Genomic DNA, 25756 nt, shown 5'->3' on the forward strand with positions numbered 1-25756 from the left:
TGGGGATACTGAATTAATATTCAGATATTTGATGGCTATCCTTTTGTTACTACTTCTTCTAGTCAAAGAATGTGATCTGTACAGCTTTCTGCTTTTTGAGGAACTAATTATTGGGAAAAGTATTAACTCTCTTTCCTTTTAAAATTACATGCTGAATAATAATGAGTGATGAGGAAAGACTTTCCTATACTCATTACAAGTTATTGCTATTTTTCCATTATGAATTATGTATTTGAGAAAGATAAATGTGGTTAAAATCCTTTCCACAAATAATAATGAAGATACCCATGATCGGCTGGGCACCTGTAGCTCAAATGGCTAGGGTACCAGCCACATACACCAGGGCTGGCGGGTTTGAATTCAGCCCGGGCCTGCCAAACAACGACAACTACAACCAAAAAATAACTGGGTGTTGTGGCAGGCACCTGTAGTCCCAGCTAGTTGGGAGGCTGAGGCAAGAGAATCACTTAAGCCAAAGACTTTGAGGTTCTTGTGAGCTGTGGACGCCATGATACTCTACGCAGGGTGACAGCCTGAGACTGTCTCAAAAAAAAAAAAAAAAAATACCCAGGATAATGAGTGTACCAATAGTGGAAAACTTTTACTAAACATATTGTGTGACAAAAATAGTTCCAAGTACTTTACATTTATTAATTCACAGCAAACTAATACATACAGCATGATTATACATAAGTATACATAAGAAATAAAACACTAACATATGAGAAAAAAATTTAAATATCTGAATGGATAAACAACACCTTTATAACAGTTATCACCTTTCCAGATGGCATTGGGATTAGGATTGATGAAAAGGAACAAAACAGTTTACAAAGAGAAAATGTTGATATCAGTAGCTGAAAATAAATACTGTAAAAGAAAAACAAGCATCCTAATGTAAATTTAGGGTCGTATTAATAGGACAGCTTTTATCACTGCAAAAATTAGGAGGCAACTATAATGTGAATAGTAATTTAAAAAGTCATGAAATATGTCATTAAAAATAATTAAAATATGTTTACTGAAATGGCAATCATGTTTCTCTTGGCATGATAAAAGCAGGTGAAGGTGGCCAGGCACAGTGGATCAGGCCTTTAACCCTGAGCTCAGGATTTTGAGACCAGCCTGAGCAAGAGTGAGATCCCATCTCTAAAAATAGCTGGGAGTTTTGTTGGGTATCTGTAGTCCCAACTACTCGGGAGGCTGAGGCAAGAGAATAACTTCAGCCCAAAAGTTTGAGGTTCTGTGAGCTACTACACCACGGCACTCTGCCTATGGTGACAAAAAGCAGCTGAAGGTACAGACTATAATTACACTCTAAAAAAATAAAGTCTCAATCCTAGCATTCTGTGAGGCCAAGGCGGGTGGATTTCTTGAGCTCATGAGTTCAAGACCAACCAGAGCAATGGTGAGGTCTTGTCTCTAAAACACAACCAGGTGTTGTGGTGGGCACCTATAGTTCCAGCTATTTGGGAGGCTGAGGCAAGAGCATAGCTTAAGCCCAAGAGTTTGAGGTTGCTGTGAGCTATGATGCCACAGCACTCCACTGAGGGCAACAAAGTAAGATTCTGTCTCAAAAACAAACAAAAAAACAAAAACAAAGTCTCTATGAACTTGCTATACCAAAATGAAAGTAGTCATCTATAAATATGATTGCCATTGGCGTGTGCATCAGTCAGCAGGGGGCAGGCCACATACACCGAGGGTGGAGGGTTCAAACAAACAATGACAAACTGCAAAAACAGCTAAAACAAAAATGACAACCGCAACAATAACAAAAAATAGCTGGGCATTGTAGCGGGTACTTGTAGTCCCAGCTACTTGGGAGAATGAGGCAAGAGAATCACTTAAGCCCAAGAGTTTCAGGTTGCTGTGAGCATACCATAGCACTCTACTGGGGGCAACAGCTTGAGACTCTGTCTCACCAAAAAAAAAAAAAAAAATGTGAGCTATGATGTATCTATTTATATAGATACATACATACATACATACATACATACATACATACATGGGTTTGGAGCTCAGTGAGTAGGGTGTCAGCCACATGCACCGAGGCTGGCAGGTTCAAGCTCGACCAGGGCCTGCTAAACAAGAAAGACAACTGCAACCAAAAAATAGCCAAGGCTCAGCTCCTGTGGCTCAGCGGCTAAGGCGCCAGCCACATACACCTGAGCTGGTGGGTTTGAATCTAGCCCAGGCCCACCAAACAACGATTGCTACAACAAAAATATAGCTGGGCATTGTGGCGGGCACCTGTCGTCCCAGCTACTTGGGAGGCTGAGGCAAGAGAATCGCTTAAGCCCAAGAGCTTGAGGTTGCTGTGAGCTGTGATGCCACAGCACTCTACCCAGGGTGACAGCTGGAGGCTGTAGTCCCAGCAACTTAGAAGGCGGAGGCAAGAGAATTGCTTAAGCCCAAGAGTTTGAGGTTGCTGTGAGCTGTGATGCCACATCATTCTACCGAGGGTGACAGTGAGACTCTGTCTTAAAAAAAATACATATGATTGGGGGCGGTTCCTGTGGCTCAAAGGAGTAGGGCACCGGCCTCATATGCCGAAGGTGGTGAGTTCAAACCCAGCCTTGGCTAGAAACTGCAAAAAAAAAAAAAAAAATATATATATATATATACACACATATATATATGATTATGATTTTGAAATTTTAGTTTCTAATTTTGTTTTCTAATTAAAAATATAAATTTGTAAAATAAAACGAAAGGTAAACATTGACTTTAAAAAGAAAACTATAATTCCAGAAGGAATTTTAAAATATTAAATATCATACAATTCAGACTGATACTGGTATAAGCACAAATACACAGATGAGAAAAGATAGCTCTAAAAACACTGAACTATAGGAATATAATGCATCTCCAAGAAAGTAGAACCAAACAATGGGGAAGAACAGAATTATATTAACAATTGACACTGGTACAATATTAGGGAGGAAATGACAATTCTAACTCAGAATTTATAACTTAGAATGAAGTACATTTGGATTCAAAATCTAAATACAAAAAATAGTGAAGGATTATTATTATTATTTTGAGACAGAGCCTCAAGCTGTCACCCTGGGTAGAGTGCTGTTGCGTCACAGCTCACAGCAACCTCCAACTCCTGGGCTTAAGCGATTCTCTTGCCTCAGCCTCCCAAGTAGTTAGGACGACAGGCATCTGCCACAATGCCCAGCTATTTTTTGGTTGTAGTTGTCATTGTTTGGCAGGCCCGGGCTGGATTCAAACTGGCCATGTCTTGTGTATGTGGCAAGTGCCTTAGCTGCTTAGCTACAGGTGCCTAGTCGAGGATTATTATTAAACATAAAGTTTTATTCAAAATATTATGAAGGTGACGAGTTTTAGCATGTATTATTCATTATTATGAATTCCCTGATGACGAATGAGATCTGAGCCACTGCTGAATGCCTTCCCACATTCCTTACAGTTAAAGGGCTTTTCCCCAGTATGAATTCTCTGATGTCGAGTAAGGTTTGAGCATTTATTAAAGGCCTTTCCACATTCACTACATTCATACGGTTTTTCATCTGTATGAATTCTCTGATGTTGAAAAAGTTGTGAGTTCTGAGTAAAGGCCTTTCCACATTCAAGACATTCAAAGGGTTTCTCACCAGCGTGAATTCTCTGATGTTGACGAAGCTGTGAACTCTGAGTAAAAGCTTTCCCACATTCCTTACAATCATAGGGTTTTTCACCAGTGTGAATTCTCTGATGATTAGTAAGTGCTGAGCCACTACTAAAGGCTTTGCCACATTCTTTGCACTCATAAGGTTTCTCACCAGTATGAATTCTCTGATGCTGAACAAGCTTTGAGCTCTGAGTAAAGGCTTTGCCACATTCCTTACATTCATAGGGTTTCTCACCTGTATGAATTCGTACATGTTGAAAAAGTTGTGAACTCTTAGTAAAGGCTTTCCCACATACTTTACATTCATAGGGTTTTTCACCAGTGTGAATTCGTTGATGGTCAATAAGATTAGAACAATAACTAAAGGCCTTCCCACATTCCTTACATTCATAGGGTTTCTTACCAGTATGGATTCTCTGATGTTGAGAAAGGTATGAGCTACAACTGAAGGCCTTTCCACATTCTTTACATTCAAAGGGTTTTTCACCAGTATGAATTTTCAGATGTCGAGTAACATGTGAACCGCAACTAAAGAATTTCCCACATTGCTTACATTCATAAGATTTTTCACCAATATGAATTCTCTGATGTTGAATGAAGTGTGAATTCTGACTGAAGGCCTTTCCACATTTCTTACATTCATAGGGTTTCTGTTCATTATTAATTATTTGATGCAGAGTAAGAAATGTCTGTTGAATGAATGTGGGCATGTATTCATGAGTGAATATTTCTTGATTGAAATGCTCATTTGGATATCCCAGTTGTCTTGCAAAGTGGCTTCTATAATCCAAAATCTCTCTAAAACTGGAATACTCAAAGCCATGCTTTGTAAGTCCCATCATTTCCCTCTGGCATGATTCTATTTCATATACTTCCTTCTTTAGAGATAATAACTTGGTTTCACACATTGATTCCAGATCTGAAAGAAAACAAAATGGTAAATATTCTTTCTTCCTATTTGTAAAAGTTAAATTTTTATAATAGAAATGGAAAATTAAAATAAAATAATATCTAGTAGGTAAATGACATATAGTTCACAAGGATATTTGTTTGATCTGAAAAAATGGGTATGAGATGCATGGAAATTAATAAACTTTATATAGGAAGCTGAGGAAGGAGACTATGAAAATAATTTACTATAATGATTCTCCATTTCTGTTTAAATTTATTATTATTATTTTGGGGTTTTTTTTTTGAGACAGTCTCACCTGGTTGCCCTCAGTAGAGTGCCCTGGCATCATAGCTCACAGCAACCTCAAACTCTTGGGTTCAAGTGATCCTCAAGTGAAACCCATAGAACTCAGAAAAGCTCTATACTTCAGATTGCAGTTTAAGATGCATATTAAGTTGAGACCTGTAAGATTTCTGAACATAGGTTGCATGCCCTCTGCTTGTGGAGTTAGAGTGTGTCACCTGACACAGAGCTCCTGAGTAGCTGGGACTACAGGTGCCCACCACACCAGCAGGCTATATATATATATATATATATACATATATCTATATATATTTTTTTAAAGAGATAAGGCATCACTCTTGTTCAGGATTGTCTAAAACTTTTGAGTTCAAGCAATCCACTCACCCCGTCATCTCAGACTTCTGGTACTACAAGCATAAGCCACCCTACCTGGCCCCATAATGCTCAAATATTGATGTGGATCAAAATCCTATAGAAAAGTTGGTAAATATACAATGTTTTGGCTATCTTCCATATGTGTGTGTGTGCATGTGTGTCTGTCTGTGTTTGAGAGATAATGCATTATACTATATGTATAAGAAAAAGTGGGGCTCCGTTGCCTGTAGCTCAAGTGGCTAGGGCGCCAGCCACATACATCAGAGCTGGCAGGTTCGAATCCAGCCTGCCAAACAACAATGACAACTACAAACAAAAAATGGCCAGACATTGTGGCAGGCACCTGTAGTCCCCGCTACTTGGGAGGCTGAGGCAAGAGAATTGCTTAAACCCCAGAGTTGGTGGTTGTTGTGAGCTGTGATGCCACAGCGCTCTACCCAGCGTAACAGCTTGAGGCTCTGTCACAAAAAAAAAAAAAAAAAAAAAGAAGGGGCAGCGCCTGTGCTCAGTGAGTAGGGCACCAGCCCCATATACTGAGAGTGGTGGGTTCCAACCCACGGCCGTACTGCAAAACAACAACAACAACAAAAAAAATAGCCTGGAGCTGTGGCAGGCGCATATAGTCCCAGCTACTCAGGAGGCTCAGGCAAGACAATCGCCTAAGCCCAAGAGCTGGAGGTTGCTGTGAGCTGTGTGACACCAAGGCACTCTGTGGAGGGTGATAAAGTGAGACTCTGTCTCTACAAAAAGAAAAAAGAAAAAGAATAAGTGGGTAATTTTCTGGCTTCATTAAAGGTCTACTGAGAGAAATAAATAAATATGGGGAAGGTACTTTACCCCGTGGTATAATAAAGAATAAATTTAGTCTGCCCCTATTTTCTGGCATATGCTACAAAAACCCTTGAATGTCCTGATAAAAGCTGTCTTTGTTATGCTAATAAGGTAACTCAGGTGGCACTCAAAAAGCTTCGCAAGAGGGGCTGATCCCCCAAAAGACCAAGTATATGATTAGAGGGTGGGGATTTTTAGCTGCCTGACCACCAGGAAGAGGAGAGGCTAGAGAATGAGTGGCCAATGACTTAATCAATCATGCGTATGAGATGAAATCCCAATAAAATTCTGGAAACTATGGCTAATTAGAGCTTTATGGTTGGTGAACACACTGATATGCTGGGAGGGTAACACACTCTGACTCCACAAGCAGGGGGCATGCAACAACCTCTGTCCAGAAATCTTCCAGATCTCATTTTAATATGCATCTTTTTTTTTTTTTTGAGACAGAGCCTCAAGCTGTCGCCCTGGGTAGAGTGCTGGGGCGTCATAGCTCAACAGCAACCTCCAACTCTTGGGCTTAAGTGATTCTCTTGCCTCAGCCTCCCAGGTAGCTGAAACTACAGACGCCCACCACAATGCCTGGCTATTTTTTGGTTATAGCTGTCATTGCTGTTTGGCGGGCCCGGGCTAAATTTGAACCTGCCAGCTCAGGTTGTTAATAGCTGGTGCCTTAGCCACTTGAGCCACAGGCACTGAGCCAATATGCATCTTTTATAATAAAACCGCAATCTTAAGTATAGAACTTTCCTGAGTTGTATGAGTTTTTTTGGTTTGTTTTCTTTTGCAGTTTTTGGCTGGGGCTGGGTTTGAACCTGCCACTTCCAGCATATGGGGCCAGTGCCCTACTCCATTGAGCCATAGGCACCACCTGAGTTCTATGAGTTTTTCTAGCAAATTACTGAAACTAAAGGGGCCCTGGAAACTGCTGTATTTATAGCCAGTGGGTTGACTTACGGGTTTAGAACTCCCAAGACTTGCAGCTGGCATCTGAAGTGAGGGCAGTACTATGGAGAACTGTGGGGTTTGTACTAAGTCTCAATGGTGTCAGAATCAAACTGCAGTATACACAGCTGTGGTGAAAACAGAATGTGCTCCACAATAAAGGACAATAGTAGATGAAATCTGAAATTCTCCCCTCCATTGGAGGGGAGAACCAGAGATAATTCTAAGTATTGAACTAATTTGATGTTAAGTGGAAGATAGAGAAACTCAGAATATTTTATATGTGCTGGAGATGAAAATACTTTTTGCCGGCCAGTGAGCAGTGTCTCACACCTTTAATCCCTGCACTACAAGAGGCAAAGGTGGGTGGATTGCTTGAGCTCAGGAGTTCGAGAGCAGCCTGAGCAAGAGGGATACCCCATCCCTACTAAAAATAGAAAAACTAGCCAGGTGTGGTGGTTGGTGCCTGTAGTCTCAGCTATTTGGGAGGCTGGGGCAACAGGATCATTTGAGCCCAAGCATTTGAGGTTGCTGTTAGCTATGATGCCACAGCACTCTACTCAGGATGACAGTGAGACTTAGTCTCAAAAAAAAGAAAAAAGAAAGAAAAAGAAAAAACTTTTTGCCTTAGAATTTTGAGATGCTGATCTAGACAGAAGAAAGACTTGCTCATCTACTACCCCAATAACTGACAGAAGAGGCAACTACAGTTCAAGGAAGACAGAGAGAAATTAGGAAACAGTACAACATACTACTATGGAAAGATGACAGGAACCAGAAGCAGATTGGTGAAAGCTGGGTCCCAACTCTGATCATTAACTGGTATGTGCTCCCAAGCAATTATCTAACCTCTCTAAGCCACCATTTCTTCACTTGCAAAAAGGAAAAAATGTTAACTCATGATTACTGGGAGGATAAGGGAAAATGAATGTAAATATCTTGGAATAAAAGTATTCCATATTTGATAGCTATTATTATGAAAGAATTTCTTACTACAAATGGGGGTATTAAGTGAATTAAGTGGTTTGAAGAGCATATTAGAACATTTCAAATCAGAAACTGGGAATTCATTCCAACATGATTTTTTTGTTTGTTTGTTTGAGACAGAGTCTCACTTTGTTGCCTTGGTAGAGTGCTATGACATCATAGCTCACAGCAACCCCAAACTCTTAAGCAATTCTTTTGCCGTATCTTCCCAAATAGCTGCATCTACAGGCATCCACCACAACTCCAGCTATTTTTAGAGGCAAGGTCTCGCTCTGGCTCAGGCTGGTCTGGAACCTATGAGCTGAGGCAATCCACCTACCTCCCTGAGTGCTAGGATTACAGGCGTGAGTCACTGCACCCGGCCAACACGATTTCCTACCCCTATATGATTTTTTAGTAACTTTCATCTAGTTAAGATCCTAAGTAACTTTTTAAAAACTGTTCTCTTCTATCTCCATTGCCAATGCCACCTTCCAAACCAGAATCATCTTGTAGTCAGAACACTGAAGTAGCCTCCTCAGTCTCCTCACCAAGCTCTTACACCTTTTAATCTATTTCTGTCATGACGAAAATGACATTTGGCCTAGCCTTCCACTGCTCAAAATCCAAATTACTCATAATCTCTGGCAAAGGCTGAATGCTGTGGTACCCACCTATCTGTCTAAACCTTGCCTCTCACTGCCACTTACTCGTGGGGCCTAACAACAATGCCTTTCTTTCAGTTCTTCAAACATACCAAGCTTTTCCATCCTATCAGGGCCTTCCCAGGGGTTCTTTCCTCTGCCTGGAGTTTTCTGCTTTATTAAAACATTAAATACCAAGACCCTAGCAGTGAGTCTAGTACTACAGAAAAGTGATGAGCATAAATAATTCAATATGTCTATAATAATAGCAAAATTATATTAAAATATCTGTGATTTACATTTATGTCAAAGTTACAGAAATTACTAATACTATTATGGTTTGGTACGTACACCATAACAGGAAGAAAAGCTAAATCTCAGTTAGAGGTTACTAAAGATGTATTTTTTGTTCTTCTCATCCAAGTTCATGGATTCCTTAAGTCCTATGCAAAGGAATCCAAAATTAGGAACCCTAAGCAAGAAGTATCCTTTAAAAACATGATCATGTCACTTTGCTAAACCATCCGATTAATTTAAGGCCTACCCAAAACTATCTGCGGGTACACTCCTCACCTCCCTTCCTTACCTGCATCCAGCATGCAAACACATCTACACCCTGTTCTTTCTTGACTGCCCCTTATACAATGCCCTCTTGGCTCATTCTACTCCAGCCATAATGGCAGGACTCAAAGAGCTCTAAACTTAGGTACTTATTATTCCCCTCTTATTCCGTTAGCCTGAATCTCTTCCAGCAGATATTTATACTGCTTGCTCCCTTACGAGGTCTTTACCAAAATATCATCTCATCAAAGAAGCCTTCTCTAACTTTCCCTCATAGCACTTATCACCACTTGCTATTTTATATACATACGATGATACATAAATATACTAATATTTATCCCAATATGTTAAAATTATATTAGTATATAATCATATATAAACATGTAATTATGTAAAATTTATTTATGTTTTATATTTTGTTCAGGCTGATTTTGAACTTCTGAAGTGATCCTCCTATCTCAGCCTCACAAGAGTGCTAGGATTGGCTCGGCACCTCTACCTCAAGCAGCTAAGGAACCAGCCCCATACACCAGAGCTGGCAGGTTCAAATCCAGCCTGGGCCTGCCAAACAACAATGACAACTACAACCAAAAAATAGCTGGGAGTTGTGGCGGGCGCCTATAGTCCCAGCTACTTGGGAGGCTGAGGCAAGAGAATCACTTAAGCCCAGGAGTTGGAGGTTGCTGTGAGCTGTAATGCCATGGTACTCCACCCAGGGCGACAACTTGAGGCTGTCTCAAAAAAAAAAAAAAAAAAAAAAAAAGAGTGCTAGGATTATAGGTGTGAGCCACTGCAACCAGTTCAATTTATTGTATCACTAGTATATAATTATATGTAGACATGTAATTATATAAAATTTATTTATATGCTATACATTAATACTGCATATACTTGATATGTTTATTTTCTGCAATGGCTTGACTATGTCCCCTTCAATACTCAGGTGTTGCTGATAGGGCAGTATTAGGAGATGGGATTTTTTTTTTTTTTTTCTTTTTGGAGACAGAGTCACTCTGTCACCCCAGGTAGAGTGCCATGGCATCATAGCTCACAGCAATCTCAAACTCTTGGGCTCAAGCAATCCTCTTCCTCAGCTTCTCAAGTAGTAGGGACTATAGGTGCCCACCACCATGCCTGGCTAGTTTTTCTATTTTTAGTAGAGATGGGGTCTTGCTCTAGCTCAAGCTGTCTTGAACTCCTGAGCTCAGATAATCCACCCGGCTTGGCCTCCCAGACATCTTCCTTTATGATATACGCATAGACCGTTCCGTTCTTTTTTGCCCCACAAAATGTTCCTATACGTCATGATTGCAATCACTTCCAGAGCTCCAGTTACTATTTCAGTATGAATAATTAATAATTAGACTTCTATGTATTTAGCTTTTGACTTTCTGCTAAGCTGCCTATCTAACTTCTCTTTTACTATATTCTACTTCATGGAAGTTATTTATAAACGTATGTTAACATCACTTTTAGAATTCTAGTTCTTAAAGCTGACAAAATTAATAACTGCAGCACCTGGCAGACCTCCTTACACAGATTAAGAAATCAAAATATTGGATAAAGACAAAAGAACAGTACTTGGGGAGGAAATGGGGAGGAATGTGGACAGACACAATTATGTGAGTCACTACAAAATTTTTCAGACAGATTATATTATTGGTCCACCTGTTAGGACTGTGTTTCTGATTGATTTGTGCAAGTTTCAGCTTGCTCAGCTTACTGGTGTTGCTGGGAGGGCTTTATTTGTTTCCATCCATGTGGATTTTACATTTCTTATGTTTTTTTATATCACGAAACTTTTTGTTGTTGTTGTTGTCATTGCTGTTTTAGCTGGCTGGGACCAGGTTCCACTGAGCCACAGGTGCCGCCCTGTATCTCAAAACTCTTGTAATGACCCTTGTATATTCCTCTTGGGAATGGTAACAGAAAACACCTATATAAATCTAAATTTAATTTAAAAGGAAAAAAGTTAACAAGAAGCTGGATCTAAAATATGGGTAAAAGAGTTTTCTTTGGAGGAGAAGTGAAAGGTATCTGCTGCTTGAAATTAAGAAGAGTGGTGAGTGAGGGGAATGAAGAAACAGGTTATTAATAAACTTTTGCTATGTTCCAAGCTTCCAAGATAACATCTCAAAGGTCTGTTTCCCCACTGATTAGCTGAGTGACTACCTGTAATGCCCTGCTTCTGTGCAGTCATTTCTGACGTACCTGAACACAGACCTCTTGTAAGCTCTCTGCCAACCATCCAGGGCTCTTTCCCTTGTTCCAATAAGGAGATCACTTGAGGCTTAGGAATATAAGGTCCTGCTCATGAGAAAAGATATGGGACACGGTTACACTGCAGGTAAATCAGATCCAGAAACCTGCTCCAGTCCCTTGATGATCAAGAAAGAGATGCCACTACAGGCTCAGCCCAAGAAAGATGAAGCTTCAACCATGGCCCATTGGAGTTGCCAATTTCCTACTCTTCTTTTTCATTTTAGCTCTAACTATTTGGTAATATGGAGCAGAAATTCAGCTAATAACTTAGAAAGCAGCTGAAAAATTCACAGTGGAAGACGCAGACATCCCAGAGAACTGGAAGATACCCTTACCCACTGAAACTAGATTGCTGTAGTTCTCCAACATCACGTCTCTGTACAAGTCCCTCTGAACAGGGTCCAGGCACTCCCACTCCTCCTGAGAGAAGTCTATAGACACATCACTGAACACCACTGTTCCCTGAAACAATAAACATATGTATTACTTGTGTAATAAAATAGATATTTTAGAGACTACTATGCTTATATTGTAGGGTAAAGCAAATGAGCATTATATTAATGTCTCAGAGACTCAGTATCTTTGGATCTCAGAAATAGATTTAAGAGTAATGAGTTTATTTTATATTAAATAAACAATTACTGACTCAGTCCACTGAAAGGCCTAGAAGCAACTAACCCAGTAGTAAAAAGCACCCCTAGTGCCTAGATTGTAGTTTCTGAATACCATTTTCAAATAAAAGGAGCCAAGGTCCTTTGGGGAAAGAGTCGATTTCAAGATCAAGTCAGAAATGCACAGGGTCAGCCTGAATATCTTATTATTCCAAAAAGTAAGAACGCTGCCAAAAAATATTAGGATCATGTTAAAAAGACTAAGGAACTAACTTGAAGAAGCTCCCACTTGTCAAAAATGGTATACATCCAATCATAAGGGTAATAACTGCCATGGACAGATCATGTTAAAATTGTTTATTCCCTGAGCTCACAATAATATTGAAAAATGGATTACTGGTCACTTTTAAGGATCCTAAGAAGCCAATTCATCTTTAAGTGGGTTGATGTAAATGGAAAGCAACATTTTTTCCTACATGAACTATCAGAGTAACTAAAAAGTTGAGGAAAAGTTTTACGTTATAGACAGAAGTATTCTACCTAATCTATGAGAAACACTTAAATGATACCACAGAGACATAATCAGCAAAATACAGACAGCAGACAAATGAAATACATCATTTTTTCCTTTCTAACAAAAACTATACAGAAAGCTGGGTATTGTAGTGCATGTCTGTAGTCTCAGCTACTGGGAAGGCTGAGGCAGGAGGATCACTTGAGCCCAGGAGTTCCAGGCGGCGATGAGCTATGACTGCACCACTGCATACTAGTCTGCAAGACAAAGCAAGAGCCCATCTTAAAAATAAATAAATAAATAAATAAATAAATAAAAATAAAAGGGCTCAGGGTGGCACCTGTGGCTCAAAGGAGTAGGGTGCCGGCCCCATATACCAGAGGTGGCAGGTTCAAATCCCGCCCTGGCCCAAAACTGCAAAATAAATAAATAAATAAATAAAATAAATAAAAGGGCTCGGCATCTGTGGCTCAATCGGCTAAGGCGCCAGCCACATACACCTGACCTAGCGGGTTTGAATCCAACCTGGCCCATCAAACAACAATGATGGCTGCAACCAAAAAATAGCCAGGTGGAGGCAGGAGAATCAGTTGAGCCCAGGAGTTTGAGGTTGCTGTGAGCTGTGATGTCACAGCACTCTACCCAGGGCGACAGCTTGAGGCTCTGTCTCAAAAAAAAAAAAAAAGAAGAAAAACAAAACTGCAGTAGAAGAGATACCTACAATTGTAATACATAGTCTGTATCTAAATTCTAATTCAAATACATGCTTTAACAGATAAAACAATTATAAACATTTGAAAGCAATTAGATATTATGATATTAACAAATTATTTTTAATGCTTTTAAATACAATAATGGCATAATATCCTTATTTTTTAAAATAAAAATATCTATATTATTTTAAATATCTATATTATTTTAAAAAATAATCCTTATCCTGTAGAGACACATACAAGTTTCTATATACTTAAAAGCAATCTAGTGTGTGGAGCAGCACAGACGAAATAAGACTAACTCTGAGTTGACAATTATTAAAACTGGTGCTGAGAATACAGTAGTTCATATATGACTAATCTACTTTTGTATGTTTGCAATTTTCCATAATAAAGGTTTTTTGATTTTTTTTAAAAAAGGACAGTTTACTGGAAATGCAAATTTCCATAATAAAGAAAAATTGAAATAATTTTTTTTTTTGAGACAGTCTCAAGCTGTTGCCCTGGATACAGTGCCGTGATATCACAGCTCACAGCAACCTCAAACTCTTGGGCTTAAGCGATTCTCTTGCCTCAGCCTTCGAAGTAGCTGGGTCTACAGGCACTTGCCACAATACCCAGCTATTTTTTTAGTGGCAGTTGTCATTGTTGTTCGGCAGGTCCAGGCTGGATTTGAACCTGCAGCTCAGGGGTATGTGGCTGGGGCCCTAGCTGCTTTAGCTACAGGTGCCAAGCCTGAAATAAATATTTTTTTTAATTTAAAAAGGGAGGTAGCACAGAATAGGTACAACTGAATAACTGCAAGATGCTAAGCACTTGTATAGCCTTGATTTAGACAAGGTTGTGACATAATTCTATGGTGAAAAAAGAAGCAGAGAGTACAATATAGCAAATCTAAATACACATATGTTTGCAAGAAAATAACTAGAAAATGTCTGAAATTGATTACTTGGGCCAGGTGCAGTGGTTCAGACCTATAATCTCAGCACTCTGGGAGGCTGAGGTAGGCGGATCGCCTGAGCTCACAAGTTCGAGACCAGCTTAAGCCAGAGCGAGACCCCATCCCTAAAAATAGCAAGACACTGTCTTGGCGCCTGTAGCTCAGTGGGTAGGGTGCCAGCCACATACACTGGAGCTGGTGGGTTCGAATCCAGCCTGGAGGCCTACCAAACAACAATGACAACTACAACCAAAAAATAGCTGAGTGTTGTGGCATGTGCCAATAATCCCAGTTACTTGGGAGGCTGAGGTAAGAGAATTGCTTAACCCCAAGAGTTAGAGGTTGCTGAGAGCTGTAATGCCATAGCACTCTACCCAGGGGGAGAGCTTGAGACTCTGTCTCAAAAAAAAAAAAAAAAAAGCCAGGCATTGTGGCGGGTGCCTATAGTCCCAGCTACTTGGGAGGCTGAGGGAAGACAATCACTTGAGCCCAAGAATTTGAGGTTGCTGTGAGCTATGATGCCATGACACTCTAGTGGGGGCAACAAAGAGAGACTCTGTCTCAAAATGAATAAATAAATAAATAAAATTGATTACTCAAGAAATAGAAATACGGGAGCTATGATCCCAACACTCCGGGAGGCTGAGGTGGGAATACTGCTTAAGCTCAGGAGTTCGAGACCAGCCTGAGCAGAGTGAGACCCCATCTCTACTAAAAATAGAAAAATCAGCCAGGCATTGGGGGGGGGGGCACCTGTAGTCCCAGCTATAAGGCATTGCTCAAGCCCAAGAGTTTGAAGTTGTTACAAGCTATGATGCCATGGCACACAGTGAGACTCTGTCTCAAAAAAAAAGGAAAAAGAAAATAAATAGAAATACAGGATATTAATTAGAAATGTGAGATAAATTCCACTGGGATCAGCAAGATGAGATGAGGGTGTCCACCTCTAGGGAACAGGACAAAGTGGTAAGGTAGGACTCTACTCTTTTAATACTCACTGAATTTTCTTTTTCTTTTTTTTTGTAGAGACAGAGTCTCACTGTACGGCCCTCGGGTAGAGTGCCGTGGCGTCACACGGCTCACAGCAACCTCTAACTCTTGGGCTTACGTGATTCTCTTGCCTCAGCCTCCCGAGTAGGTGGGACTACAGGCGCTCGCCACAACGCCCGGCTATTTTTTTGTTGCAGTTTGGCCAAGGCTGGGTTTGAACCCGCCACCCTCGGCATATGGGGCCGGCGCCCTACCCACTGAGCCACAGGCACTGCCCTACTCACTGAATTTTCAACATGTAAAAATTGGCAAACACATTTTAAAATACCAGTATTGCTAAATTGGTATCTAATTAAAGTTGCTCAAAAACTCTAGTTCGCTATTGTGGCTTACTGTTGTGAGAATTATTTCTTACTAATACAAATCCCTTAATAATTATTTTTCTGGTGGCAGAATTTTCTACTAATATAGACATTACTAGACAACACAGTTTTCTGATTTCTGACAGTACGATCTCAACAGTGTGTACTGGTTACATTCACTGTAAACATCAAAATCCACCAGTCCTTATCCTTCTTTCTGATAAAGAAGACTGATGATTCATATAGAAGAAATCCCTCATAACCCAATACTTGCTATTCAATCTCAAGTTGGACTTCTGTCATGGATGCCCCAACCGAGTTGCAGAGATCTGTATCATCTACCAACCCCACGATCCCCAAAGCCTCAAAGCTGCTTAAACCAAGAGATCTTGTAACACATTAGTATCTGGAATTCCCAACACCAATTTCCATCCTATCTTACTGAAGAAGGCTAGTCTGTAGAGGTAACTTTGGCTTTTCTGTTTGTTCTCAGCTAAGAAACTCACATCTCCACCTCATCAAATCACAGTCCATACAGGACAAGCCTGTCCTGTAGAAGGTACTCAGTTTCTTAAGAGAATGCATTTCCTTTCTATTAGTCCCAGGGAGACAGCTGAGAAAAGAAAAGTTCACTTATTTACTGAATGAAAATATTAATGCTAGTTAAGCAAAAGAGGAACACTTAGGAATGGTACAGGATTATGTAGCTAGGATAAGAGGAAATGGGGACCAGGATCCTTAAAGGGGACTGAGTTAGCTAAAATGTCAGGATAAGGAATGCTCACATCTTTGCCTAAATGTCAGGAAGGCAAGAAAAACGATCAGCTCACCTTGGCCATGGCTTTCAATGTTGCAGGAGATGATCAGTCCTCCTCAGTGTTGTTCTCCTGGAAAAGGACAGTGTTCTGAAAATACAAGACAGGGGAAGTAAGTAAAGAAATTTTTCAGGAATCACATGGACCTTACAGCTCTCAGAACGGCCAGATAAAACTACCTCCACCTTCTCTGGTCTTAGGATGAGTTTAGTTAGTGGGAGTGTGGAACCAATCCTACTCCTTTTTTCAAACCTAGATAACCCAGGTTTTAACTGTATCAAGATGAATCTTGGGTAGCTAGATCCAAGGGAAGACAAAGGCCCAGATTCACTCTCCCACACTCAAACAACCTAGGGTCCTGCCTCTGTGGAGGGATTCAGGTCAGAGCTCGCCACATCTTAGTGACGCTGCTCTAAAATCAAGATGGAGCTACTGTGACATGCCCTGAGCAGATCCCTCTTTTGCAGCCCTCAGGTGCCCACGCCAGACTCATCCAAATGGTGCCCTTTGGTCAAGAATAAGACTTTCCTAATCAAGTCTTCCGGCTTTGCAACTTCAAGAAATTCAGTCAACTTCCACCACCATGTGAGCAAGCATGCTTACATGCACCCACACAGATGCACTGGTTCTTAACTTCTAGCTCTGTTTTTTACTATATGTATGTTTTTGGCACACAAAACAGTCCAAAAGGGCCAGGGGTGGTGGTTCACTGCTATAATCTCAGGACGGGAGGCCACTGGGGGTGGAGTGCATGAGGCCAAGAGTTTGAGACCAGTCTGAGGAAGAGCAAGAAAAAATAGAAAAATTAGCCAAGCATGCTGGCAGGCACCTATAGTACCAGCTATTTGGGAGGCTGAGTTTGGAGGATTGCTTAAGCCTACAAAGTTGAGGTTGCAATGAGGTATATTAATGCCACTGCATTCCAGCATAGGCAACAGAGCTAGATCCTGACTCAAAAATAAACAAACTGCTAGGTTTTCTTTTATAGCTTTTAGGTAAGAAAATCTTTCTCACTCTGACCATATTCATGTAAATGTTCTCTTCTACAACTTGAATGCTTTCATTTGTTGTACTTAAGTCTTTTTTTTTTTTTTTTTTGGTTTTTTGGCCAGGGATAGGTTTGAACCCACCACCTCCGGTATATGGGACCGGCGCCCTACTCCTTGAGCCACAGGTGCCGCCCTGTACTTAAGTCTTTTAATCAATTATTATTTTAGTATAAAGTTATTTGGTAAAAAATATATGAGATTGTAATTTCATTCTAGGACTCGGTGCCTGTAGCTCAGCGGCTAGGGAGCCAGCCACATACACTGGAGCTAGCAGGTTCGAATCCAGCCTGGGCCTGCCAAACGACAACCAAAATATAGACGGCTGTAGTGCCAGCTACTTGGGAGGCTGAGGCAAGAGAATGGCTTGACACTAAGAGTTTGAGGTTGCTATGAGCTGTGATGCCACGGCACTCTTCCCAGGGTGGCATAGTGAGACTGTCTCAAAAAAATAAAAATAAAAACAGGGTGACACCTGTGGCTCAGTGGCCAGGGCGCCAGCCCCATATACCAAGGGTGGCGGGTTCAAACCCAGCCCCGGCCAGACTGCAACAACAACAAAAAATAGCCAGGTGTTGTGGTGGGTGCCTGTAGTCCCAGCTACTTGGGAGGCTGAAGCAAGAGAATAGCCTAAGCCCAGGAGTTGGAGGTTGCTGTGAGCAGTGTGACGCCACGGCACTCTACTGAGGGCGATAAAGTGAAACTCTGTCTCTACAAAAAAAAAAAAAGAAAACAAAACTAACAAAAAATAATTTCATTCTAGGACAAAAATATATGAATTAGGAGTCCTACTTAAATTTTCCCCAGTGGAGGCCACATATGAATAATACAACACATTAATTATTTCATGGCACTTAAAATGGACCTTTTTTTTTTTTTTTTTTTTAGAGACAGAGTCTCACTTTATGGCCCTCGGTAGAGTGCCGTGGCCTCACACAGCTCACTGCAACCTCCAATTCCTGGGCTTAAGCGATTCTCTTGCCTCAGCCTCCCGAGTAGCTGGGACCACAGGCGCCCACCACAACGCCCGGCTATTTTTTGGTTGCAATTTGGCAGGGGCCAGGTTTGAACCCGCCACCCTCGGTATATGGGGCCGGCGCCTTACCAACTGAGCCACAGGCGCCGCCCTTTTTTTTTTATTTTTTAAGAGTCTCACTCTGTCACCCTGGGTAGAGTGCCAGAGTGTCATAGCTCACAGTGACCTCAAACTCTTGGGCTCAAGTGATCCTCTTGCCTCAGCCTCTGAGTAGCTGCAACTTCTATTTTTTTTATCTTCTTTTGTTTTGGAGACAGTCTCACTCTGTCACCTTTGGTAGAGTGCCATGGTGTCACAGCTCACAGCAACCTCCAACTCTTGGGCTTTAGAGATTCTCTTGCCTCAGCCTCCCAAGTAGCTGGGACTACAGGCACCCGCCACAACGCACAGCTATTTTTTGTTGCAGTTGTCATGGTTGCTTTAGCTGGCCTGGGGTGGGTTTGAACCCATCAGCCTCAGGGTATATGGCTGGCACCGTAACCACTGTGATACAGGCACCGAGCCTATCTTCTATTTTTTTAATGGACAAAGTTCTATTTATTTCTGGATACTGACTTTGTACCTTCTTCCTATTTCTACTAGTTTTCAGTCTATAATAGGATATGAAAAGATGCCTGTCATTCTCAGTTTAGAAGTCCCTCAGAAGGACAAGATAATAGGGGCCATAACACCCTGCATTTCACAGGGAGTACATTGGCCATTTTATGCAGGACTACTGAGGGCGACATAATGAGCCTCTGTCTCAAAAATTTAAAAAAAAATGTAAAACTTAGCTGGGTTTGATGGCACATGTCTGTAGTCCCACCAGATACTTGGGAGTCTGAGGCAGGAGGACTGCTTGAGCCCAGGAATTGGATGCTGCAGTGAGTTGTAATAGTGCCATTGCACTACAGCTTGGGTGACATAGTAAAATCCTATCTCTAAGGAAAGGAAAGAGAAAAGAAAAGAAAAAAAAGAAAGCTTTCAACTCGGGACTACTACCTAAAGTAGCCCAACAATAGCAGCACTTTTTCCCAACATTAACTCTCAAGTTGGCACAAGTCTCCCACTTTAGGTTTTTATATTCAATTCCAAGAAGAAAAGAAGTAAAGACAGGAGAAAAGATAAAAGAAAAGAGAGATCCTGGATAACAGCCAACTGCATGTCTTAGGACAAAACTTTGGTTAGAAATGGAACCTCCTGCTATGGCCAAAAGGTGAGGCAGTTTTGAAAAAACATCACATGCTATGCTGAAAGGACCCCAAAGAGTCTCCTAAAAGGGGATCCCATTAGCTCAGTAATGAAAGTTTATGCAACAATGTACTATGAGTACTTCTGCTGCTTCTGTGTTGTAACAGAATCTATGACAAATATTGGTCAACTGAAATATAGCCTGTAAAATGGTGTTAATCTGTAATAAAATGTAAAAGAAAAGCTGGGTTTGACAGCTCAGTGGTTAGAGCACCAGTCTTGTAAATCAGGAGTCATGAGTTTGAAACTTGCTGGGGCCTCCTGCTGATTTAAAAAAATGTAAAAGAAAAACTGTTTCTAAAGTACACAAAAGACGGCATGAATAAAATAGTTTTTTTTTTACTCCCAACAATTAGGGAGTGAGTATAGTACATATGTGTTTTTTACTCATTTAATTATTTATAGTTTTGGAATTAGCTGCTCATTTCCATGTGTACAAGAAGAATAAACTTAGAGAACTGTGAAAATGCCAGTTAGCCCCAGAAAAAGGAAAAACTATAACAAAAGAATGAAGGATCCATCATACCTGTGGCCTCACACAATAAAGATAGAAAGGGGATTCACTGCAATTAGTTAGCATCCGTAAACACACAAAAAATCAAGTAGAAACAGAGTGTAATAAAATAAATTACCTGAATGTCTTAAACTAGAGCTTACTGCATACTCAATCCATTATCACCTACAAAGTGAACATTCTGACAATATTAAACCCTTACTAATTACATAGTGATATCAAAAAGGGAGATTTCAGTTTGTCAATAATGTTGTTCAAAAACTGTAGTTTTAATGGGGTTCATATTGCTGCTTCTATCAGCTACTGAAGAAATTGCTAAAAATCCCCCAAAAGATTGTGATTTATCTATTACTTCCTTTACTTCTGTCAAATATATTTGAAGCCATTTTACAAAAGCATATAAATTAAGAACTGTTTTATCTTACTGGTGGACTGACCTTTATGTTATGGACTATTCCTCTTTATCTCTAGTAAAGCATCTTCTCATAAGGCCTATTCTCATAATATTGCAGTTTGGAAGGTAGATTTTTCTTTTGAGACAGAGCCTCAAGCTGTCACCCTGGGTAGAGTGCCGTAGCATCACAGCTCACAGCAACCTCCAACTCTTGGGCTTAAGAGATTCTCCTGCCTCAGTCTCCCAAGTAACGGGGACTATAGGCACCCATCACAACCCCCAGCCATTTTTTTGGTGGCAGCCATTGTTGTTTTGGTGGGCCTGGGCTGGATTCGAACCGGTCAGCTCAGGTGTATGTGGCTGGCGCCTTAGCCACTTGAGCCACAGGTGCTGAGCCTGGAATGTAGATTGATACAACTATTTTGGAAAACTGTGAATAATCTATTATAACTGAATATATACTCACCCTAGGATCCAGTAATTTCACTGCTAAAAATACACCCAAGAGAAATGTACTCATATGTGCACCAAAAGACACATACAAGAATGTTCATGGCACCATTGTTCATAATAACAGCAATCCAAAAACAATTTAAATGCCAATCAATAACAGAATGGATTAAAGGTTGTTACAGTCACACAATGGAATTTTAAACAGCAATAATAACGAATGACCTATAATCCATGTGCAGCAACCTGGATTAACTTCACATATTTATACACATAACATTATTACATAATACACATACCTTCATATTACATAGGAAATACAATGTTGAACAAAAGAATAGATATTGTGGCTGGACATGGTGACTCACCCCTGTAATCCTAGCACTCTGGGAGGCCTAGGTGGGTGGACTGCTTGAACTCAGGAGTTAGAGACCACCCTGAACAAGAACAGAAACCCTGTCTCTACTAAAAATAGAAAAATTAGCTGGGAGTTGTGACAGGCACCTGCAGTCCCAGTTACTCAGGAGGCTGAGGCAAGAGGATCACTTGAGCCCAAGTTTGAGGTTGCTGTGAGCTATGATTCCACAGCATTCTACCCAGGACGACAAAGTGAGACTTTGTCCCAAAAAAAAAAAAATTAAAAAAAGTAGATATTGTATGATTCTATTTATAGTAAATTCAAATATAGGTAAAATTAATCTATAGCTACAGAAGACAAAATAATAGTTATCTTTAGAAGTGGGCAGTGAGTAGAGGGCTTCTGGAGTACCAGTAATGTTCTATTTCCTTATTAGATTTGAGCTCTAGTTAAGTGAATATGCTCATTTAAAAAAATTTATCAGGTTGGCTCAGAGCCCATAGCACAGTGGTTATGGCACCAGCCACATGCACCGAGGGTGGTGGGTTCAAATCCGGCTCAGGCCACCTAAACAACAATGACAACTGCGACCAAAAACAAAAAAATAGCCAGTGTTGTGGCAGGCGCCAGTGGTCTCAGCTAAGTGAAAGGCTGAGGCAAGAGAATCACTTAAGCCCAAGAGTTTGAGGTTGCTGTGAGCTGTGACGCCATAGTACTCTACCCAGGATGACAGCTTGAGACTGTCTCAAAAAAAAAAAAAAAATTTCATCAGGTCATATGCTTTGATTTCTAAAGTTTTCAGAATGTATGTTATACCTTTAACACAATTATGATATGCCATTATATAAGCTGATTTATCAAAGACCAAGTATTTGAATACAAAATGACTACAATGTTTATAAACTGCTAGTAGGAATATAGCTTGTAAAACCATATTATAAATCAGTTCAGCAGGGGCGGCAGCTGTGGCTCAAGGAGTAGGGAGCTGGCCCCATATACGGGAGGTGGCAGGTTCAAACCTGGCCCTGGCCAAATAAATAAGTAAATCAGTTCAGCATTATCTAGAAAATTTGAAGATACACAGATACCTATGGCTCAACAACTCCTTCATATACTCTAGGAAATCCTGCATATACGGATATAGCACCACACTTGCAAACATTTTTTTTTTTTTTTTTTTTTGAGACAGAGTCTCACTTTGTCGCCCTGGGTAGAGTACCCTGGCGTCACAGCTCACAGCAACCTCCAGCTCTTGGGCTTAGGCAATTCTCTTGCCTCAGCCTCCTGAGTAGGTGGGACTACAGGCACCTGCCACAATGCTCAGCTATGTTTTTGTTGCAGTTTGGCCAGGGCGGGTTCAAATCCACCACTCTCAGTATATGGGGCTGGCACCCTACTCACTGAGCCACAGGCGCCGTCCCACTTGAAAACATTTTTGAAGCAGTTCTTTCATACTGGAAACAACCTGTGTCTGAACTACAGTTACGTATAACTAAAAGGGTGAGCCTAACGAATGTAATATTGTATGATAAAAGCAAGACTTCAAACAACATTATACAACACAATTTCGTTTACATAAATTAAAGGCAAAACTAAACTACATTGTTTAGGAATAAGTATATGTGATAAACAGAAAAAATGTTTAAAAAAAAAAGTCAACAAGAAAATAACTATCACCAAAGTCAGGATAAGGGTTATCTAAAGAGGTGAGAACGTTTATTCTGGGGGAGGATCCATGGGGGCTTCTGGAATGCTGAAGTTTTTGATGTAGAGAGGTCCCATTTATAATAACGTCTTAAATTATACATCTATATTTTAAGTATTTTTCTATATGTAATATTCAGAAATTAAACAATGAAAACCAAACAATGTAAAAGCCACACATAATTGTTGGTGAAACTCTAAGATACAAAATGATAAATGCTGTAAGATTCTAATCTTGAAAATAATGCATACCACATGTGCATAGGAAATTTATTACAAGGAAATAGATCCAAATATTGACCCTGTTATCTCTGGGTGGTAGGGATTTATTTTTGCTGTTTGTAAGTTCCTATTTCCCAAATTCTTTAAAATAATCATGAATTTTTTGGATATAGGTTTAGAGAAAAGTAATTACTTAGAATACTGGGGAAACATCTATTTTCTAAACTTGTATGTGAACATTATGTACAAGGAAAAGAGTACCTATTGGGACTTGTGTGTCCATCCTAGGGCTATCATTTTCTGAAATAGAAATTTTTAAGGATCAAATTACTTGTTGACTGTGTTAAACAAGATTATCTGGAGAAGAAACGCAAAAAGGAAACTCCAGTGCACCTTGTATTTGGCTTGGTCAACGGCCATTCCTCTTTCTTCCTCTGGGTACCTCTCGGAGAAGAGCAGATCTGAAGAAGAAAAAAATGAACGATGACACTCCAGGCCTTTCTTGTGGTTCAGACTGATCAGATCGGAGGTTACTGTGGAGCTACATCTTCCACCGAAGAGGAAGAGGGATGGAAGGAGGTTAGAGGAGTCTAGGCTTCCCTGAGCATTCCTCGTGTCAGAGGGGTGAAGTCTCTTCTGTCTGATATCAGAATTTGTTCCTGACCTCACAGGAGTCTCCTGGGACAGAAAGCTGGAGTAACAAGGGCGGTAACAGGTACCTCACACTCACAAGCCTAATGCTGCAGTAACTCACCCACCATGTGGACCTACATACATTCCACCCAAGTAATTATTAACACATATCACACAGTCATAACCCTTTATCCACCTTGAGGATACAGAGTCACATGCAGACGTTTACAGATTCCTCAAACACAGCACCCCAACAAATCATACAGTGCTACACAGTCACAATACCACACTCGCCACAGAGACACAGTTACCGTTCCCCCCAGCCCTCCTCCTGAGAACTACACTCCACACAACGCCCACTAGGACAAACACACCGTTACTCTGGCACAATTAGTCACTTTCCAGCCGCGCGCATACTGCCACAAAAAGTTACAGTCACTACAACCTTAAATAGTCACAGGCATCCAGTACACTTAATACTTGCTCACATTCATATAAACACAATTACACACAGAGGCATCACAGATTCTCAAAACTCCCCCCTCCCCACTACACAAAGTGTCACACAAAGTTATACACAATCACAGTTCCACTACTAGGGGAACACCATCACTTCTACACGCGCTGCCTCACGTTATTGCAATCACACAACTACAAAGAAGACATACAATCAAACCTGCACACACAGAGCCACACAGTCACATAAGGTCACAATCACACGCAGAACCCCACGCTTCGCTCCCCCCGCCCCCAGCCAATTCACACTAGCCGGACACTCCGGACCTGCCTGGAAGACCCCTTCTGACCTCGAGGGACGAACCTCAGGCGCCTAGTCAAGCTCCCAAGACCTAGGCCGCTCACCGCGCACTTTCCCTTCCCCAGAGGCCAAGGGTCCCGCAGGCAAACGGACGGGCTGCCCTGTTGTCGCGGGGCACTTTGGGAAATGCAGTCCGGGAAAGGACCGCACGGAAAAGATGGCGCCCGGCCCGCTGAGTTCCTGCCGGCGCACCCCGGAGCTCCACGCCAACCGCTGCTCTGAGTCTCCGAAACTCAGACGCAGGCTCGGAGTGAAGCTCCTACCTGATGATGGCCCTCCACCCTTTAGAAAGTCTTCCTCCATGATACGGGCCACCCCCAGGCAGCTGAGAAACAGGAGGAGTTTTCTTGCCGTAAATTGTCCGGAACCTCAAGGATTTCTGGGAAATGTAGTCTGGAGCCGGGAAGTGTGAGGCGCGTGGACAAGTGGAAGAAGGTTCGAATAGCGCGCCCACGTCCTGATCTCCTAACCATGCTGTGAATGTTTGTTTGTTGATGAGCCACATACTGTATGATTCTAGACTGCCCTGGTGTCAGAGGTCACAGCAATCCAAACTTCAGGACGCAGGGGACCCTCCTGCCTCAAGACTCCCGAGTAGCTGGGACTACAGGCGCTAGCCACAAAGCCAGTTTTTCTATTTTTTTAGTAGAAACGGGGTCTGGCTCTTGCTCAGGCTGGTCTGAACTCCTGAGCTCAACCAATTTGCCCACCTCAGCATCCCAGAGTGCTAGGATTGCAGGCATGAGCCACAGCTCCTGGCCTGTATGATCCCATTTTTATCAAATATTTAGAATAGGCAAATCTACAGACACGCATAAATTAGGGTGTTTAGGACTGGCAGGATTGGGGGAATCATGAGTGGTTACTGATAGAATCAAGTGTACCTGCCCAAATAAACTTGCCCCGCCCAGGCAGGGTCAGGTTTATGGCCCACTGAGGAAGGGTCAGACTCATGTCCCTCCCAGGAAATAGGAATACCTCAATTCTG

General features: G+C 41.2%; 1 protein-coding gene across 7 annotated transcripts; it reads right to left on the reverse strand.

The window, feature by feature from the left end:
- Positions 1 to 604: 604 nt before the first annotated feature.
- ZNF383 (zinc finger protein 383) lies at positions 605 to 25756 on the reverse strand. Of its 7 annotated transcripts, none has more exons than XM_053605097.1 (6): positions 25032 to 25756; positions 23712 to 23779; positions 16380 to 16454; positions 11755 to 11881; positions 11369 to 11464; positions 605 to 4559 (listed from the first exon to the last, which is right to left on the reverse strand). In XM_053605097.1, the coding sequence occupies exons 3-6, from the start codon at positions 16386 to 16388 to the stop codon at positions 3364 to 3366; spliced, it is 1428 nt and encodes a 475-aa protein (XP_053461072.1). In that variant the 5' UTR covers positions 16389 to 16454; positions 23712 to 23779; positions 25032 to 25756; the 3' UTR covers positions 605 to 3363. The 7 variants fall into 7 exon arrangements, with proteins under 7 accessions (XP_053461072.1, XP_053461069.1, XP_053461074.1 ...); XM_053605094.1 differs by lacking the exon at positions 25032 to 25756 and adding an exon at positions 24758 to 24895; XM_053605099.1 differs by lacking the exon at positions 25032 to 25756 and adding an exon at positions 24758 to 24895 and having other exon boundaries at positions 16335 to 16454.

The sequence above is a fragment of the Nycticebus coucang genome, chromosome 10 (genome assembly GCF_027406575.1).
Source record: "Nycticebus coucang isolate mNycCou1 chromosome 10, mNycCou1.pri, whole genome shotgun sequence".
Classification (NCBI taxonomy): domain Eukaryota; kingdom Metazoa; phylum Chordata; class Mammalia; order Primates; family Lorisidae; genus Nycticebus; species Nycticebus coucang.

Excerpts from the sequence above, each read along its gene's own strand:
- ZNF383 (XM_053605097.1), bottom strand. Across the intron at positions 11,465-11,754 it reads CAGCAATCTAGTTTCAGTGG|GACCTTATATTCCTAAGCCT; the intron begins GTAAGGGTATCT and ends TCTCATGAGCAG. Across the intron at positions 4,560-11,368 it reads TACAAGAGGTCTGTGTTCAG|ATCTGGAATCAATGTGTGAA; the intron begins GTACGTCAGAAA and ends GTTTTCTTTCAG.